The sequence below is a fragment of the Amblyraja radiata genome, chromosome 9 (assembly GCF_010909765.2).
Source record: "Amblyraja radiata isolate CabotCenter1 chromosome 9, sAmbRad1.1.pri, whole genome shotgun sequence".
In the NCBI taxonomy this organism is placed as follows: domain Eukaryota; kingdom Metazoa; phylum Chordata; class Chondrichthyes; order Rajiformes; family Rajidae; genus Amblyraja; species Amblyraja radiata.
The window spans coordinates 24,681,360-24,701,664 of NC_045964.1; the positions used below are offsets into that span (position 1 = coordinate 24,681,360).

Here is a 20,305-nt window from a genome sequence, read left to right on the forward strand (position 1 = left end):
CCAATAACATGGTGCCCATAACTGAACACAATATTTTAAATGTGGTCTCACCAATGTCTTATACAACTGCAATATGACCTCCCAACTACTCAATACTCTGACTGATGAAGGCCAATGTGTCAAAAGCCTTTTTGACCACCTAATCTACCTGTAGGGTTGCCAACTTTCTCACTCCCAAATAAGGGACAAATGGTCAAAATAAGGGACAAATTCCTGACGGCAATTCGTTGACCATGGCTGGGTGAATGATGAGTTGGCCCGGGTGCTGGACTGCACACAAAGCCCAGCCGGTGGGCCAGCTGAGGAATTTTGGCCTGGGCTGCGCGACATCGCACGCAAAGTCCGGCTAACCATCCAACTCTTGAACCGATGATCGGCCATGAGAAGGAGGGGTGGTGGTGTCGGCGGTAAGCAAAGTTCCGAAGGTCGGACAGCTGGATGGGCTGCCAACTGACGGGGCCACGGGCAAGGTGCTGCTGCTGCACTCCATGGGCTGCACTACGTCGGGACAGGTGAGGCGGGGCCAGACGCGGTGATATTGGACAAGGGCGGTCCCGTAAGGGACAAACCAATTTTGCCCAATATGCGGGATTTCCCGGCTAATACGGGACAGTTGGCAACCCTATCTACCCGCGACTCGACCTTCAAGGAACCATGCAACTGCACTCCCAGATCCCTCTGCTCTACAACACTCCCCAGAGGCCTATACTATTTACTGTGTAGGTCCTGCCCTTGTTAGATGTCCTAAAATGCAACACCTCACACTTCTCTGTATTAAATTCCATCAACCATTCCTCAGCCCACCTGGCCAATCAATCCAGATCCTGCGGCAATCTTTCACAATCATCTTCACTATCTGCAAAACCACTCACATTTGTATCATCAGCACTCGATAGGAAAAAGGCATGCCTGAGGAGTCACAAAACAGCAGAGCAGTTTCCTAAATTAATTACATTACGTAGATTCACATGCTGTGATTGTCTCCGTTTCCTGAAAAATATTAATTAATCACCCTTCGTTATCATCTCCACTTGAAAATGATTTAGGAGAAAATGAGAGAATTGGCTCAATACTGACAAACAAAACAATGTAACTAATTGGCACATAAATCATTGAAATATCTTGCATCATCTTTATACTTTATTCAGAATTCCCAGCATTGTTCTGCCTAGTTGACATTACTTTGGAGTTCCTTCCTAAATATAGATGCTCTGAACTTACTGATCTTTCTTCCATGGGGACTTGCGGGTGGGCAGAAAGTTAAGACCGTATTCTAGCAAATACGATTGAGTGGAAGAAAACATTATTTAATTCATTGGAATAAAGAAGAGTTGCCTTAAGGGAGCAAAATAAATATCAGGTTTTTTTTTTTTAATGTGTCCTAAGAATCTTACAATAAGGTCACTGGTCATAGAAGAAAGTCTGCTGTTTCTCACACTTGAAAGAAAGCAGTTCATAGAGGTAGATAAGAGAGTCAAAAGTAAAGGAAAACCTAGCTTAAAACTAACTTTCTGTCAACAACGGAAGGTAAAAGGGTGAGAAGGTTAATTTCAAATATTTTGAAAATTTTCCAAGTGAAGAAAGATCAACATGTAGAATAAACTATCTGTCAAGAACCTAATATCATTAAAGGATAAGATTCGGCCCGCAACGTTGCCTATTTCCTTCGCTCCATAAATGCTGCTGCACCCGCTGAGTTTCTCCTGCACTTTTGTCTACCTTCGATTTTCCAGCATCTGCAGTTCCTTCTTAAACCTATTTTGAAGGGTAGGTGTTATTTTCTGGAAGTCTCTATGATACTAAAGCTCTTCCCTTTGTTCTTAACGTTCTAAATGTCTGTGTGAGCCAGGGTTGTGTTGGCTTTCGTTCAATCTCCTTAATTTGTATCATCTTCCAAACGCTTGGCGACAGCCTTCCCATATTCACACATGCTACTCACATTTTCGCCGACAGGATACATATCTTCCCGTCGTATTTCAACCTATATTTAACAAATTACTAACCTTTTAAAAACAGTTTCAAAAGATTAACGTTTTCAACGTTCTAATTTTGAAGAAAAAAAATGCCGATTGACGTCACAATCAACTCCCAAGACACGACGGGACACTCAGCATGGGAGGGGCACTCAAGCACACAAAACACAAAAAAATCAAACCACTCGCAAGTCGGGTCCTCGGGTCGACGCCCGCCCGCTGACTGGAGGGGAGGCTGCTGCCGTGGGCCAACCCAGCAACTGGGCCTGGCTGGACCAGAGCCTGGAGCTGAAGTGAGGGCCGAACTCGGTGCTTGGGATGGCGCTGTGACAGCGCGCCGAAAAAGAAGCTGCCGGTGAAACCAAGGACAAGCCGGGGTCAGGGTCGTTGACGCCCACCCGGTGCCTGGTGGGGATGCTGCTGTCGCGGACACGAGCCGGGTGACTGGAGCTGGAGTGAGGGCTGAGCTCGGGGCATGGGATGGAGGCGCGACCGGCGCCGAAATAAAAGCCGCCGATGGAACCAAGGACGTCACAATAACTCCATACGTCACGAGCCGGGGTCAGGGACGATCCCAGAGATGAAGTCAGGGCCTGGACTGGAGACCATGTGGCGGCCGAGCTGACGGCTGCAGTCGACAGCCAGGGCCGGGCTGAGTTCAAGAACCAGGCCGAGCTCCAGGCCCTGGCGCTGCTCTACGACCTGGGTAGGTGCTGCGGCAGGGAATGGGAGTGAGGAGAGGAGAATGAGGGAAATGAGGAGGGAAATGGTGTGGGGTCACTAACCTCCTCCCGCTCTGCCCCCTCCCCCTCCCTCTCTACCTCCTCCTCCCCCTCTCTACCCCCCTCCTCCCTCTTCCTCCCTCTTTACCCCCCTCCCCCACGATCTCTACCCCCTCCCCCTCCCTCACTACCCCCTCCCACCCCACCCCCTCCCACTCCACCCCCTCCCTCTCCACCCCCTCCCTCAATGCCCCTCCCTCTCTGCCCCCTCCCTCTCTGCCCCCTCCCTCTCTGCCCCCTCCTTCTCTGCTCCCCTTCCCTCTCTGCTCCCCCTCCCTCTCTGCTCCCCCTCCCTCTCTGCTCCCCCTCCCTCTCTGCTCCCCCTCCCTCTCTGCTCCCCCTCACTCTCTGCTCCCCCTGCCCCCCTCCCTCTCTGCCCCCCTCCCTCTCTGCCCCCTCCCTCTCTGCCCCCTCCCTCTCTGCCCCCCTCTCTCTCTGCCCCCCCTCCCTCTCTGCCCCCCCTCCCTCTCTGCCCCCCTCCCTCTTAGCCCCCCTCCCTCTCTGTAATAAGTATTCAGACAATCTCCCTCTTGGACCTGAGCAAAATTAGGAAAATGAAACCAATGATGTGTAGCGGCACCTATTGGTGGCCTGGGGAATGACAAACCCTCGCTATTTGCTGGCGGGATCATTTTCGTGAGCTTTTGGTAAAGAATTCATTCAAGCTCCACGCTGTTCGAAGGAGCTTCGTTATTTGACGTTCGAGTAAATCGCTTTATTATCGTTAAAAATAATTTACTCGATTGTCTCGACTCGCCAAATTGGTGACCCCATCAGTCCGATCATGTATTCTGACTTCGATCATGCAAGCTGCCGCTAACCCCGACGCCCAACTTCCCCCAGCAAAATGCCATGGGCCTGAAACTGACCATTTTCTGGGAGCAGCCTCAAATGTGGTTCACCCACATTCAGGCCCAATTCCACCTCCGAAATATTGTCGCGGACGCAACCCGATGTTTCTACGCGGTCGGGGCGCTTAACCAAGAAATGGCCACCCGGTTGCTGCCCTACCAGCAGGATCCTCCAGAAATCGGCAAGTACGAGGGCCTACTGCTCCGCACTTTTGGGCTCAGCCGCCGCAATCGCGCTGCCCGCCTTCTCCACATGGACGGCCTCGGCGATTGGAAACCGTCCTGAGCGAGATGCTCACTCTGATGGACGTCCACAGACCCTGCCTGCTATTCGAGCAGGCATTCCTAGAGTTCCCAGGGCTCCTCACCTCCCGTTTTCATGCGACCGTCCTTAAGCACGGGGTGGTGCACCATATTCCCACCGCGGGACCGCCATTACATGCACGGGCGCGCAGGCTCCCGCCCGACATGCTGCGCATTGCCAAGGAGGAATTTAAACTGATGGAGGACATGGGAATCATACGGCACTCTGATAGCCCGTGGGCGTCCCCTTTGCACATGGTCCCTAAAGCATCTGGGGGGTGGAAACCATGCGGGGATCATCGGCGCCTGAATGCCGTTATGACTGCGGACCGCTACCCGGTCCCACATATCCAGGATTTCACAGCTCATCTGGAGGGTGCCACCTTTTTTCCCCAAGGTGGACCTGGTCCGCGGCTACCACCAGATTCCCGTTCACCCTGCCGACGTGCCTAAGACCAGCATCACTCCTGTTCAAGTGGCTGCGTATGCCATTCGGGGTAAAGAACACGCGCAGGCGTTCCAGCGGCTCATGGACATGGTAGGTCGCAGATTGGACTTTATATTCATCTCCTTAGATGACATCCTGGTTGTAAGCCGCTCCCAACAGGAACACCTGCGGGCACTGCGGGCGCTGTTCCAGCGGCTCCAGGACCAAGAACTGATAGTCAACCCCGCCAAGTGCCAGTTTAACCTCCGCACAATTTCATTCCTGGGGCATCATGTGACCTCGGAGGGCGCGACCTCGTTACCCACCAAGGTAGAGGCCATCCGGCAGTTCCCCCGGCAGCTCACCGTCAAGGGGCTGCAGGAGTTTGTCGGCATGGTGAACTTTTATCATCGTTTCGTGCCGGTAGCTGCCAGGATCATGCGCCTTCTGTTCCAGTGCCACGGGACCTCGTGTGGACCGCCGAGGCTGGGGTCCAATATTTTCTGGAGGGCAGACCATTCACGGCTTTCACTGAACACAATCCCTTAATGTTCACTTTGGCCAAGGTGTCCAACCCCTGGTCTGCTCGACAGCAGCGACACCTGGCGTTCGTGTCCAAGTTCACCACGGATGTCTAGCACGTGGCCGGGAAATTCAACACGGATGCTCTGTCCCGCCCGCCCTCCCGGCTGTAGCGGCCGTGGACCATGGAGTGGATTATGCGGGGCTTGCCGAAGCACAGCGCACGGGTGACGAGATGAACGGCCGCTTCATCTCGGTTGCGGTTGGCCGACGTCCCTTTTCGGCTCAATGGGAGTGTTGGTCCTTTACGATGTGTCCACGGGGCGACCACGCCCTATTGTCCCAGTGGGTTGGCGGAGCAGGATTTTCGACGCTATCCATGGCCTGGCCCACCCTTCAATTCAGGCGACTTCCCCGCTGGTGGCGGACAAATTAGTCTGGCAGGGCCTCCGTAAGCAGGTTGCGGCTTGGGCAAGAGCCTGCATCCCCTGCCAGACGTCGAAGGTCCAGCGTCATGTGCGGGCTCTGGTACAAGACTTTATGGTTCCCACAGGCCGTTTCCGACCGGGGGGCTCAGTTTACTTCCGCATTGTGGGCCACACTGGCACAACTGTGCGCAGTGGCACCACACCACCGCCTATCGCCCTCAGGCCAACGGGTTAGTGGAACATTTCCACCGACACCTGAAATCGGCACTGAAGGCACGGCCCACTGGACCGGACTGGGTCGACCAGTTGCCTTGGGTGTTGTTAAGCATCCGTAAGGCCCCTAAAGCGGACCTGGAAATGTCGTCCGCTGAGCTGGTGTATGGCTCTCCGTTGCAGGTTCCCGGGGATTTCCTTCCTACGGCTCGGGGGCAGCCATAGCCTGCCTCGGCCATTTTGGCGAGTCTCCGGGAGAAAGTGATCGGCCAGGCTCCTGTCCCAACCTCGCAGCATGGGACAGCCCCAGTGTATGTGTCGCCGGACCTTAAGAACTGCCTGTTTGTATTCCTCCGCAGGGATTCGCACCAGTCTCCGCTGCAGCGGATTTACGAGGGTCCGTTCCGGGTTTTGCGGCCCGGCGTTGCGACTTTCCTGTTGGATGTCGGGGGCAAGGAGGAGATCGTCTCGGTCGCTCGCCTTAAGCCTGCCCACCTGGATGTCGACAGCCCGGTGGTGGTTGCTCAACCCCGGCGTAGGGGCCATCCGCTGGTCGTTCCGGTGGCACCTGTTGTGACTTTTCCCCCCATCACCCGTCACTCCTGTTTCTCCTGCACCGTTACCGTTCCCTGGCTCTGTTTCGCCAGTCTCACCTGTATCGCCCGTCCCGTCCTTTGTTTCCATGCGGTCCGGCCGCCGTGTCCGGTCTCCAGCTCGGTTCCGTACCTCGGGTTCTGGGGGGGTGCTGTAGCGGCACCTAATGGTGGCCTGGGGAATGACAAACTCTCGCTATTGGCTGGCACGGTCACGTGATCGTGGGAGCGTTTTCGCGGGCTTTTGGTATAGCATTCATTCAAGCTCCACCCTTTTCAAAAGAGCTTCGTTATTTTGGCTGTTTAAAACTCGCTCGAGTAAATCGCTTTATTATCGTTAAAAATAAAGAATTTTTCTTTACTCGATCGTCTCGACTCGTCAAAGATGCACAATTGTGAAAAGAATACTCGGCATCTCAAAATGTAGAAACAAGGAATTGCCGATGCTGGTTTACCTTGGAAACATATGTAATGATGGAGTAACTCGGGGTCAGGCAGTATGCCTGGAGAACGAGGATAGGCAACGTTTTGTGTCGGGACCCTTCTTCAGTCTGAAGAAGAGTCCTGACCTGAACCGTCACTTAGCCATGTTCTCCAGGGATGCTGCCTGACCTGCAGAGCTACTCCAGCTTTTTGTATCTTTACTAAGCATCTCAAAATAGCACATGCATGCTTCCTGAACACATTTCAAGAGGCACATGTATGTTCTAACGAGCACATGCAGGTATAGCTACTGGAGGATGATCTTCAATCCACACTATCCTTTGCACCGTATTTGACAAATTTTAAAGTGTGTTTATTTTCAATGGGAATGCTCTTCCCAGAGCCCATTTTAATCATTTCACAACTGCCAATGGTTTTGGGCAATCTCCTCAAAGCCATGGCTGTCACAGAATGAAAGCAGCCATCTCCTGCTCCTGAAATTATAGATGGATGTTTCTTTGCAAAAGGAAAAATGAGCAGCTGCCCTCTTTTAGTTTCACCTGACTGTGTGTGATCATCCATCTGTTTCAATGTGTGCACTTGAAAACCAAGATTGTTCCGCAAAGGCGATCAGATTTGATCAGTGCACCCTTTCAGAGCTCATGTTTTGCTCAGATAAATCAGGCTGGGGTGTCTGGACCTGGGACAAAGGATATCTCCAAACCAGCCCTGCATATCAAAGACTTCTGAGAGTGTTAAAAGAGACTTTGCTCCCGTGCCTAAACCACACAACGGGTGGAAAATCAGAGGTGCTGCCAGTTCCTACTGGCATTCATAAGTTATTGATTAACACTCTGAGTAAATAAATGCCAGCACTGATTAATGCACAAACAAGACCTGCAAACACAGCTGGTTACAATGAAAGTAAAGTCATTCTGGAAGCAGCAGGTAGTTTAACCACTAGTTTGGCAAAATCCAGCTAGTTTTACAATAGACAATAGGTGCAGTAGGCCATATGGCCCTTCAAGCCAGCACCGCCATTCAATGTGATCATGGCTGATCATCCACAATCAGTACCCTGTTCCTGCCTTCTCCCCATATCCCCTGACTCCGCTATCTTCAAGAGCCCTATCTAGCTTTCTCTTGAAAGTTTCCAGAAAACTGGCCTCCACCTCTGAGGCAGAGAATTCGACACTCACAACTCTCTGTGAAACTGAAACCAACCATTTGCCCAAGCTAAGTATCAGCAAGTCTCACACAGTCCTTCCAAATGGTGATAATTGGCTCAGCAATCTAACTCCCATCACTATAGGGAGGTTTCACGGCAGTCGGGTCACGACCCATGACCCGTACTGTTGCTACGCTACTCCAAATGGATTACACGCGATGAACTGCAGGTAGGCACCTACCATTGTTTCCAGCGTAGCGGACCCGTTAAAACCCGCTGAAATTGTCAATTTTTGCGCTGTAAATAATTATGGAAATCGGGATAAGCGTGTGAGACATTTAGCCTATTTCAGAATTCCAAAAGTGAGGAGAAATGACGGTAGATAGAAACGAGGGCTGAAGGGACAACAACAGACAGAGTGCTTAGCGAACATTGGCCGTTTGCTCACTGCATTTCATCAACAGTAAGGCATTATTTGTGTTTTTTCTTGATTCCTTTGGCATCTAAAAAGTTTCAGAAGTGATAAATCTGGCTGTAATTTTTTTTAATCGCCCATGGTTCTCGTGGGTTTTTACATACAAAATGAAAACGCATCAGAAGAAAAATTTACAGCCAGATTTATCACCTGAGAATTTTTAGATATCAAAGGAATCAAGAAAAAACACAAATAATGCCTTACTTGATGAAATGCAGTGAGCAAACGCGATAATTCCCAATATTTTCAATGTTTACCAAGCACTTTAGCTGCTGTTGTCCCTTCAGTTCTCGTTTCTCTATACCTTCATTTCGCTTCACGTTTGGAATTCTGAAGTTGGGTACATGTCTCTCACACTTACCCCGACTCCCACAATTTTTTTCAGCGCAAAAATTCAACATTTTGGTGGTTTTTAACAGGTAGGAAAGTACGCGTTTCTAGCATTAATAACATATACCGGAAGTGACGGATGTCTTCCAGTTGGATTTAGCGGCTCCGTGCGTCGAGCCCTATGACCCGGTGACCTTACGTGCAACCCCCCTATAGAGCTTAAGATCAATATTCTGTAGCTGTGCAGTTCTATAACAAAATCATGTCAGCACCTTCACCACATTGACGGTAGGATCTCTCCAGCAGCTTTTTTGCTATTATTTAGGAATTTGGGAAGAATATAGAACTGAAAGTCACTGTTTAAAAACCAGAGTTGCCCATTTCTTTCAGAGTGTTTCTTTGGAACTCTCATCTTCTGGGGATGATGGAAGAAGTCTTTGAACATTTTTTAATCAGTGATAGGAAAGGTTATGGGGAATAGGTGGTAAAGCGGAAATTTAAAAGACATTTGGACAGGTAGAAGGATAAGAAAGGTTTCAAGTAATATGGGTCAAATGCAGGCAATTGGGATTAGAGTAGATGGGCATCTTGGTCAGTGTAGATGAGTTGGCCAAGGGGGCTTTTTCCGTGCAGTATAACTCTATGAAGTAATTTTTTTTAGTGGGTAACATACGGATAACTGTATCCATAACAGTAATATTCACATATCAAGATTTTTAAAGATCTCCGTCTGTAGGAGATTACCCAACTCCACTGAGACAGGTATTGTGTCTCTTCACAGTCTTGGGAGCCCAGGCTGAGATTTGGCAGGATGGATTGGCAGGGATGAAAAGGGGTAAAAAAAGTCTGACTCCTCTCCAACTTGTAAGTGTCCACTGTCGCTTGATTCGTCGAGGCAGAGGTTAGATGTACATGCCTAACTATAACTTTTAATGGTAAATAATTGAATTATAATGTTTTCTGGACAAAAATGTGTGGTTTTTAACCCCAACCATAACACTGGGGGGTATTAAGTGTTATTTGAAGAAAAAAATCAGTGTACCAACTCTGCTACACTCGCAAGTTCCACTCGTGACCATCTAAAGTTTTGTCATTTAAATATGTGCCCTGCTGCAGCAGAAAATTCAAGGACAACATTTTCATTAAAATTCCATTGCATTTTCATTGAAGTTGATAGCAATTTAAGACAGTCATTCACAAGGGAAACTTGAGGAATAACTTCAAATGCACTTCTTGTGAAAGCAATAAAAAGAGCTTTTCATTGCTTTCTTTGTTTGCTGTTTAATTTAAATAAGTCTATTGCACATAATATCCTCAAAGGGTTCAAAAGCTATTAAGCTGATTAGCATTTATCACGTTACCAATCATTGTCCTTTGTCTCTGCATGCTAAAAGGCGGATGATATTCATTCTTTAGCAATTAATATGTTTGAGTAAGGTATGCTGTGAGTTTGTGAGTGTACTTCTGTTACAAGGAGAAGAAAAAACATTGTAGTATTCAGATCTCACGTGGAGTCTTAGAGATTTCTGGACTTGTCCTTTAAATTGACTTCAAAATTGCACAGTGGGAAATCCTTCGATTTGATCTCTATGTAGTTCAGATGAGATATGCAACTAAAAAGCTTTATTGCTTGATTTTTTTTCCTGATTTGCACTCTGCAACAAATAGGAATAGTGCAGAGGCATTATGTATAAATCATAGTGATTAAAACATTTTAATAACCTGGCAACATTGATTTGTGACATTGTTCATGCTAAAATTCCAAAACAGTGAAATAATTTTTACAACAATTAAATAATTTAGACATTTCAATAAGTTATTTTAATTTCTATTTAATATGAAAAAGGCAACTGAATTAAAAGGAGTGAGGGGGTCCCTCGTGCTCACTGCATAATTGAATCCAATCTCAGCCTCTTGCTCCCTTAACCATATAACCATATAACAATTACAGCACGGAAACAGGCCATCTCGGCCCTACAAGTCCGTGCCGAACAACGTTTTTCCCTTAGTCCCACCTGCCTGCACTCATACCATAACCCTCCATTCCCTTCTCATCCATATGCCTATCCAATTTATTTTTAAATGATACCAACGAACCTGCCTCCACCACTTCCACTGTAAGCTCATTCCACACCTCTACCACTCTCTGAGTAAAGAAGTTCCCCCTCATGTTACCCCTAAACTTCTGTCCCTTAATTCTGAAGTCATGTCCTCTTGTTTGAATCTTCCCTATTCTCAAAGGGAAAAGCTGATCCACATCAACTCTGTCTATCCCTCTCATCATTTTAAAGACCTCTATCAAGTCCCCCCTTAACCTTCTGCGCTCCAGAGAATAAAGACCTAACTTATTCAACCTTTCTCTGTAACTTAGTTGTTGAAACCCAGGCAACATTCTAGTAAATCTCCTCTGTATTCTCTCTATTTTGTTGACATCCTTCCTATAATTGGGCGACCAAAATTGTACACCATACTCCAGATTTGGTCTCACCAATACCTTGTACAATTTTAACATTACATCCCAGCTTCTATACTCAATGCTCTGATTTATAAAGGCTAGCATACCAAAAGCTTTCTTTACCACCCTATCTATATGAGATTCCACCTTCAAGGAACTATGCACGGTTATTCCCAGATCCCTCTGTTCAACTGTATTCTTCAATTCCCTACCATTTACCATGTACGTCCTATTTTGATTTGTCCTGCCAAGGTGTAGCACCTCACATTTATCAGCATTAAACTCCATCTGCCATCTTTCAGCCCATTCTTCCAAATGGCCTAAATCACTCTGTAGACTTTGGAAATCCTCTTCATTATCCACAACACCCCCTATCTTGGTATCATCTGCATACTTACTAATCCAATTTACCACACCTTCATCCAGATCATTGATGTACATGACAAACAACAAAGGACCCAACACCGATCCCTGAGGCACCCCACTAGTCACCTGCCTCCAACCCGACAAACAACCATCCACCATTACCCTCTGGCTTCTCCCATTCAGCCACTGTTGAATCCATCTTGCTACTCCTGCATTTATACCCAACAGTTGAACCCTTCTTATCCCTTTGTATTTCAAATGTCTGTTAATCTCCATCTTGAATAATGGCTTTGCATCCATAGCCCTCAGGTAGAGAATTTCAAAGAGATTTTTTTTTAAGTAGGTTTACCCATCTTCAGAAACAATGCACATTATTCCACCAAGAGATATATCTCTGCATCTATCCTATCAATCCCCCTCTTCATTTAATGTTGCAACAAATTCACTCCTCATTCTTCTAAGCTCCATGATATTTCCGCATATGTTAACCCCTTGTCCCAATAAATAACCCATGAATTTTCTCTTCTCTGCACTGCTTCCAATGAAAACAGTCTGCCTTAAAAATGGAGACCAAAGCTGTACATAGTACTACAGGTCTGCCAACATTGGGTGAGAGTTGGGTGTGAGAGATTGTGAGAGACCAAGCCTGAGCGAGCGTAGCGACCGAGGGGTGTGGGAGGGGGGTGTCCCCCCTCCCACGGTAGGAAGCTTTTGCATTTTTCAGCTTGAAATTATGCCATCTGGTGCATACTGTAGTGAGTCTTTTAACTTACACTTGGATGCAATATTTATGCTTTAAATTGGATTAGCTATGAATAAGGTTGGGCTAAATTACATTCCTAATTACATTCCACAGTAGAGCCAGGCTCTGATCAACAGGTGCAACACATAAATGATCTTAGTGTATTCATGTATGAGAATCAGATTGTAATCAAGCACTTGGCCCATGCTGACCAACCTGGGTCTCACGGCACACCTGGTACTACTCCTGACCCTGACTCCAGTTGCATACCTTCTCTCATTCCTGACCCTGAGTCCAGCCTTGCACATGGCCCCCTATTCTACCCTGATCATACCTGCTTACCTGCTTAGGTTCCAAGTGCTGAACACTCTCATTGTCCCAGCTTTGACTGCACACCTAGTACTATCCCAGACCTTGACTCTGGATGTACACTTGGCCTTGTTCCTAGCCCCTCTGCATTGACAATATATCTGGCCCACACATAAAGCCCCATATCTGACCCCCTGGACTTAACCTATTATGATCAAGTCCACAAGTGCTTATCTATTGCGGTAATCTTTTATGGGGCACTTCACGGACCAAATTTTGGATAACAAAATTTGCTACATCCATTGGCTTCCTTGTTATCTAACATGCTAGTTACTTTGTCAAAGAAGTCATCAATTGGTTGAATAAAATTTCTCATCCATAAAATTATACTCACTCAGCTGTATGTATTCAGTTACCATTTCCTTCATTTTCCTAACAAACTGTCCTGAAGTAATTTTCACCCCCAATATTTTCAGTATTTTGCTGTCTTCCTCTCAGCTGGGACTTTTCTGAAATGCAAAGTCCAATAACAATATATATTCTGAAATGTAAAGTCCAATAACAATATATATTTATTGAATGTGATCTTGAGAGTACATAATATTTTCTGTGGTATTCATAACACAACAATGATAAAAAGATCTTTGTTTTGATTGCACCAACCAACATGCATACATTATTATATTACAGTTAATATGTACCAAGGGCAAATTTTTGATCCAATGCTCCCCATTCCCAATTACTTTTACATTGAAGTGATTGAAATCCAAGTGGTTTAAATGACATCAGAAAAATAAAACCTCCGGAATGGATGATATTCATTACGTGGTTGGTTGGAGTCAGTATCAGCACAATTCCTATATTAAACTTTGAATCTTCAGATGTCCTGGTTCAAGCTAAAACTAAAGACAAATAATAACCTCCTCACGCATTCCTCTGCAAGTATCTTTGTCACTCCTTTAAAACATGCCCCTTCTTTGAACAAGCTCTTAAACATTGCATCTGAATCAGTTTCCATCTGATTACACTCCTTGAGGATGTTCATCTACATGTTCAATTAATAAAACAATGAGATTGGGGATTTCTTTTCATCCTGTCAAAGGAATTTGGGGGGGTTAGAAATAGGCAGTGTGGTAAACAAACATAATAGTTGAGTGGCAAATTACAATTGTGCTACCTTCCCAATATTTAACTGAAGGAAATAATGGGTTATCGGGGCTGTATTTTGTGACAGACAGCCTGACACCTTGCATGTCATTTTAATATTACACTTATCCCATCCCCCTGGATATTCCGGATTAATAAATTAAGGTTTTGTCAACTAATTACAAATCAGGCTAATTACAAATCAATAACATTAGCCAACTGTAAAACATGAAGCGCTGGGCATTGGGATCCGGACATCATGGACAACTGGCCTCAGTTCCCCGCTCACATCTGCCAGTACTCTCCGTCTGAACCAGGGGCCGTGGAGCATTTTTGAAAGTGGGGGAGCTGAGCAATCACTGATCACTGGCCTTGGGGTACCCAGCGAGGGTGGAGTGAGGGAGGGGGGGGGGTGTCCCCCCCACCTCCCACGGTAGAGACCTTTTGAAATTTGATGTATTAAAATCATGTTTTAGTGCATTGTAGAAGAATGATTTCAATGTTTTTTGTTCGAAGTATTTTTAAGGGGTAGCTTTTTCCACACAAAGAGTGGTGGGTGCATGGAACAAGCTGCCAGAGGAGGTAGTTGAGGTAGGGACTATCCCAACATTTAAGAAACAGTTAGACTGATACATGAATAGGACAGGTTTGGATGGATATGGACCAAAAGCAGGTCGTGTAGCTGGGACATGTTGGCGGGTATGGGCAAGTTGGGCCGAAGGGCCTGTTTTCACACTGTATCACTCTATGACTAAATTATACCTCCACCATGCATGAATGCTTCAAAATCAAGTGGTTGAGTTATTGCCATATACTCAAGCATAGAAAATAGGTGCAGGAATAGGCCATTTGGCCCTTTGAGCCAGCACTGCCATTCAATATGATCATAGCTGTTCACCTAAAATCAGTACCTCTTTACTGTTTTTTCCCCACATCCCTTGATTTTGTTAGCACCAAGAGCTAAATGTAACTCTCTCTTGAAAACATCCACTGCCTTCTGTGGCAGAGAATTCCACAGATTCACAACTCTCTGCGTGAAAAATGTTTGTCCTCATCTCAGTCCTAAATGACCTACCCCTTATTCTTAAACAGTGACCCCTGGTTCTGAACTCCCCCAACACCGGGAACAGTAAGTGTAAATCTACCAGGCAAGCAGGATGCTTTCTCTAACCACCCCCATTTGAAGGCCACTATCTTCCACTGCTTTTACCCAGTCTGGTCCATGTCGGTCACCAGGGCGAATTGGGCACAGAGACTCTCACGGCAGCGGCGCAACGCTTCCGACGGCCCGGGTCTCCTACACCGAGGATGCTCCATGGCCGGAGTTGCAGCGAGCGACTCGCCAGCCCGGCAAACACTCGACAGCCCCAGTTCCCAGTCCACATCTGCCGCCGCCGCTGCTTCTGCTTCCATCCCTCCCTCCACCCTGGCTCTCCAACACCCACGACCACGTTGCTCAGAGCACAGCAGCGCCTCGTCCAAAGGCGGAGACATTGAAACATGTCTAGCCAAAAAAGTGCCCCCCAGCCCCCCCGGTTCCGCGGCCCATGTACCTCTCTCTTGCCGCTCGCCGGCCTCGCTCTTGTCAGCCGCTTCCCGCAAATCCTTAAATTCCGACTGCCGCCGGGAGCAGGACATGGCCTTACTTGCTGCGCTGGGTGACACTCATTCACTGCCCGGTCCGTGTCTTTCAATGTAAATTTGCAAGGGGACATGGTTTGGAGGTGTGTGACGGTTCGATCAAGTTAGTTGATAATTGTTTTGAAATTCTCGTTGATCACAGAATTTCTTACGACAGAGCGTGAGAAATTTGTGATCAACGTGAGAGCGTGAGAATTGGGCAAAATGCGTGATTCTCACACTCAATGCGTGAGAGTTAGCAGCTCTGTAGTACTCTCATTACCTGTCAAAACCCCTCTACTCTTACACGCAATATGCCTTACAGAAAAACCCCACATCCAATTGGCTTTTCTAATTATTTGATCTACTTGTATGCCAACTTTTTTATTTCAGGCACTAGGACCCCTGCATCCCTTTATAGCATGACATTTTATAGTCTCAGTTCAGGTAAATAGCCATTTGCTTATTCATATTCCTTCCATTATTTCCAAAATGGATAATCTCACATTTCTCCACATTACACCTGCCAGCTTCTTGCTCACACTTAATCTAGCTATATATTTTTGCAGCTTATTTGTGTTCCTCTAACGACTTTCTTACCTACATATCTTTGTTTCATAAATAAACATGGCTGCACTAGACACAGTCCCTTTAACCAAATTATTAATACAGATAGTAAATAGTTGAGATCCCAGCACTGATCCTTGTGGCACCTCTCATTTCTGATTACAAACCAAAAATAACCCTAATTCCTGTTAGAGACAAAATGCTGGAGTAACTCAGAGGGACAGGTATCATCTCTGGAGAGAAGAAATGGGAGACGTTTCGGGTCGAGACCCTTCTTCAGTCTGATTCCACCTTTGAATTCTTTCTACCTTAGAATTCTTCATTCTACCTTTGATTTAAACCAACATCTGCAGTTCTTTCCTACCTATTTCCTGTTAGTTTGCAATCACTGTCCATGCCAATATATTACCCCCAATCATGTACTCTTATTCTTTAGCATGACACCTTGTTGAATGTCTTCTCAAAATCCAAATACACTCAATTCATCTGTCTATGCTGCTTGTTACATCCTCAAAGAACCCCTGCAAATTTGAACATAGAGCAGTGCAGCACAGAAACAGACTATTCAGCCCACAATATCCATGCTTAACATGATATCAGGTTAAATTAATCTCTGCCTACATATGATTATGATCCATATCCCTCCATTCCCCGCATATCCATGTACCTATCTAAAAGCCTTATAAATGCCACTATTAACTCCGTCTCCACCACTACCCCCGGCAGCGTGTTCCAGGCACCCACCACTCTCTGTGCAAAAAAAAACTTGCCCTGGAAATCTCCTTTAAATTTTGCCCCTCTCAACTTAAAGTTATGCTCTCTTTGACATTTTTACCTTTGAAAAAACAGTACTAACCGTCTATGCTATCGATGCATCTCATTTTTTAATCTATTTCTATCTGGACTCCCCTCAGCCTCTGAAGCTCCATTGAAAACAATCCAAGTTTGTCCAACCTCTCCTTATACTAATACTCTCAAATCCATGCAGCATTCCGGTAAACCTCTTCTGCATCCTCTCCAAAGCTCCAGATCCTTCCTGTATTGGTGCAACCATAGTACACACATTATTCCAAATGAGCCTAACCAAAGTCCTATAAAGCAGCCACATAACTCTTGTATTCAATGCCCGACCAATGAAGGCAAACATACCGTACGCCTTCTTTACCACTCTATCTACTTGTGTTGTTACTTTCAGGAAGCTATGGACTTGGAACCCAAGATCCCACATACATCAATGTGTTAAATGTGATTTTCCCAAAGACTAATGGTAAGCTAACAAACCTACATATTCTGATTTCTGCCTCACTCCGTTCTTAAGTAGTAGCAATACATCTGTGATTGTCCAAACCTCAAACATCTGGAACTTATCCAAATTGAGGGAATTTTAACAGATTACAATGTCTTCTCAATGCCGGCATTTAGTGCCCATCCCTCATTGCTTTTGGGTAGATGGAGGTGAGCCACGTTGAACAATTGCAGTCCTTCCAGCGAAAGTACTCCCACACTCCTTTCCAATATGTAGGTGGTCCATTCACATGTTTGTAGACCTTGCATCCTGGAAAGTATGACCTCCAAACTCTGCACAAAGTTCTGTGCCTAGTTGGGGCTGAACTCCTCCAAGCCCCTTAACAGGGAAAAGTAGCCCACATATTGCATCCCTTCAGAATGCATCAAACATTTAATTAATTTTTCTCTATTGGTTGTCCTGTCATCTAGGTGTGCCATCACAGAACTATTGCGTAACCTTGCCCTTTGACAAGCTGACGTCTGCGCTTGCTTCATCCTTATTCCGACTTAAGACCACATGTTAAGTGTCATATCACTTGTAGGTTCCACCTCTGCATTCCTCTATGGCAAATGTTTGGCTCTGAGCTTCTGACTGCGTTTGAAATCAAGTCACAGAATGTCTGTCATTCTTGTCTTCTCACTTTCCCAGCACTGTTTTGTCAAATTTTACTTCTTGGGTATCTGAAATGACTTAAACCGAGGTACAGTAAGCTTTCCTTTAACAAGCAGACCAAAAAAAATACTCCGTGTTGCTTTCTTTCTTCCTTCCTCGAACTTCACTGTCTTCATCTGCCTCCTCTGCTCATTCTTTAGATTGTGACAGCATTTGTACTTTTATGATGTAAATGACTGTGCAGCATGCAAAAACCTCTGAAAATGTTGACAACTACTCTGATGAGCATGGTGAAGTTCCTCCAGGCAGTGAAAGCGTGGTCTGCTTTATTATGCTTAGCAGGATGGTTTTCACTGCATCCATTCTGTTCATGTGTGATTGCGTCGTGCACCACTGCCAGGAGCCATGTTTAACGGATAGCCCAAGTCTCCCGGTAACCACCTTTTGATTTGTTATGGTAGCTCAAATGTAGCTAATGCAATGGTCTGAAGCATAATTAAGACATTACAGGGCATAATTAAGAACAGGATATTGCTGTCTCTAGTTTCATACCAGCTGAATGTTGAGAGTGTGGAATATCTTTTGATTCTGTTGTAGTACAGAGATGCTATGCAGGAGCCTTAGTGTAACCTGTACTGTTAATGGCAAGCTGCACAATAGTTGTAATTGTTCAAAAGTCCATTGTTCCATCTGCCTGCTTGTCTCTGCAAAGAGAGAATGAAATATTGTTTGTTCTCCTCGATTTGGCAATCACCTTGACAAGTGGAAATTTGCACATCAGATACTATTTTTATCTGAAGAAGGGTTCCGACCTGCAACATCAGCAATCATTGTTCTCCAGGGATGATGTCTGACCCGCTGGGTCACTCTAGCCCTCTGTCCTTTTTTTTTTGTAAACCAGCATCTGCAGTTCCTTGCTTCTATTTTTTTTTTGTCTAATGAGTGCTACTGAGTTTGATTTCACCCCCATATCTTTCAGATGCTCTATAAGTGGAATTCATTGTTTTGTTTTTTTGTCCAAGCTGAATTGTTAGCTCTATTTTTGCAATAACATGATGCAGTGGAATTGTCATGCATCAGTAATCTTGAAAACTCAAATGGAATTCAGTAAAGATGCTGTAGGATTAACTGAAATGTGAAGAAATTTCAAAACTTAACAAGAAGTAATCGCATAGCAGAATTGTTAGACATATATTATTCAACATCTGAGCAATTTGACTGCTGTGATAGGTTTTCCCCTCAGAAAACTTGTATTCTATAGTCTGGTGCCAAGAAGTTCAATGAGCTCTTTTAGTTCTGTCAGGTCACCTTCATGGGAAGGCAGGGAATGAGAAATTAACTTGAGAGCCGCCAACATTTTCCTTTGAAGTTAGAATTACCTGTTAAGTTTGATCATGTCACATATCAAAAAAAAATCAGTGTACATTTTGTTCAAATATGCTAGTGCCTGGCAGCTTTAATTTGTATTTTAGCAAATATTTCCCTTGAATTCCTAAATCCGAGAAAATCTTTATCTGAATGAAATCTTATTTACAAATTGATTATTAAATAAGCACGATAAGGCATGTGGAAAAAGTGGAAGACTAAAATGCATCTATTTTAATGCAAGGAGCCTGATTGGTAAGGTTGATGAACTTAGAGCATTGATCAGCACATGGGAATATGATATTGTTTCAATCACTGAGACATATCACAGGAGTCAAAAATGGGCAAGCTTGGCATCTCAGCAATCCAGAGTTTAGAAGTTTCAAGCTTAATGGCAGGGGTAGAATGTCTCAGGGAAGGGGACATTGCATTATTATCAAGGAGATCTTTATTCCACTTATGAGGGGGGTTGTCTTCGAAAGCCCTTGAAATGCGACCACATGGGTAGAGTTTAGATTCAAAAAAAGGAATGATCTTCTGAAATTATGTTGTTGGCCTCCCTACAATCAATAGGAGATACAGGAGTATATATGTTGATAAATCACAGGGAAGTGTAGAGGATTATGGTTAAAGTAGTAAGGATTCCAACTACCCAACAGTAGCTGGGGAGTCGCCATAGTGTGATCTTACCCGATACACTTACATTTAATAACAAATCAAATTTAAAAAGTCAACTTAATTGTTCTGTTGTCAGCAATTTCTTCTGTCCGACTTCAACTTGCATAATCGAACAGGCAGATTTCACAACTTGGGAAATTATTAATCTGCAGGCGTATACACTGCCTGACCTGGCATCAATAGGAGCACAGACATTTGGGGAAACATGACAGAAGGTAGCAATGTTACAAAGTTTTGAGATTTTAAAAATCAAGTCTGCAATTTATCCCATCAGATAAAGCATAAAAATAAGTTTAATTTGACACCTAATTCACTTTCATATCTCAAGTATTTAAAAAGTTATGGCCATTTTCATACTCGGAAATTAGCATCTTGTTCCCTATTGATTTTCTATGGAGATAACAAAAAAGCTGTGATCGTGGACAGTCAAAAGCCCATAACTTTCTTAAAAATTAAGGGAACTGAATGAAATTTTCAGTTATCATAGATTGAAGCATTCTGAAACAAATATAAAATAATCTTACTTGGATGACCTGAAATTAAAGCATATAATTAGTTAGTTACCCAATTGTAGCTAATTCCAAACTTCAATTACTAGATCTAAACATCTATCTATTTCTTAATAAATGATTAACATTTTAAAATAGCCTAAGTGTCCAAATAATATTC

General features: G+C 45.1%; 1 protein-coding gene across 12 annotated transcripts in view; it reads left to right on the forward strand.

Annotated features, from left to right (window-relative positions):
- The window catches only part of gphn (gephyrin), a 458,009-nt gene that overhangs the window by 348,572 nt on the left and 89,132 nt on the right, over nt 1–20,305 (forward strand). For 6 of the 12 annotated variants that reach the window (XM_033026894.1, XM_033026895.1, XM_033026884.1 and 3 more), the window contains one exon: nt 16,889–16,960. The exons of the other annotated variants lie outside the window; for them this stretch is intronic. In XM_033026894.1, coding sequence (XP_032882785.1) covers nt 16,889–16,960 — 72 coding nt within the window. The remainder of the gene's footprint in view (nt 1–16,888; nt 16,961–20,305) is intronic. 12 annotated transcript variants of the gene reach the window in all.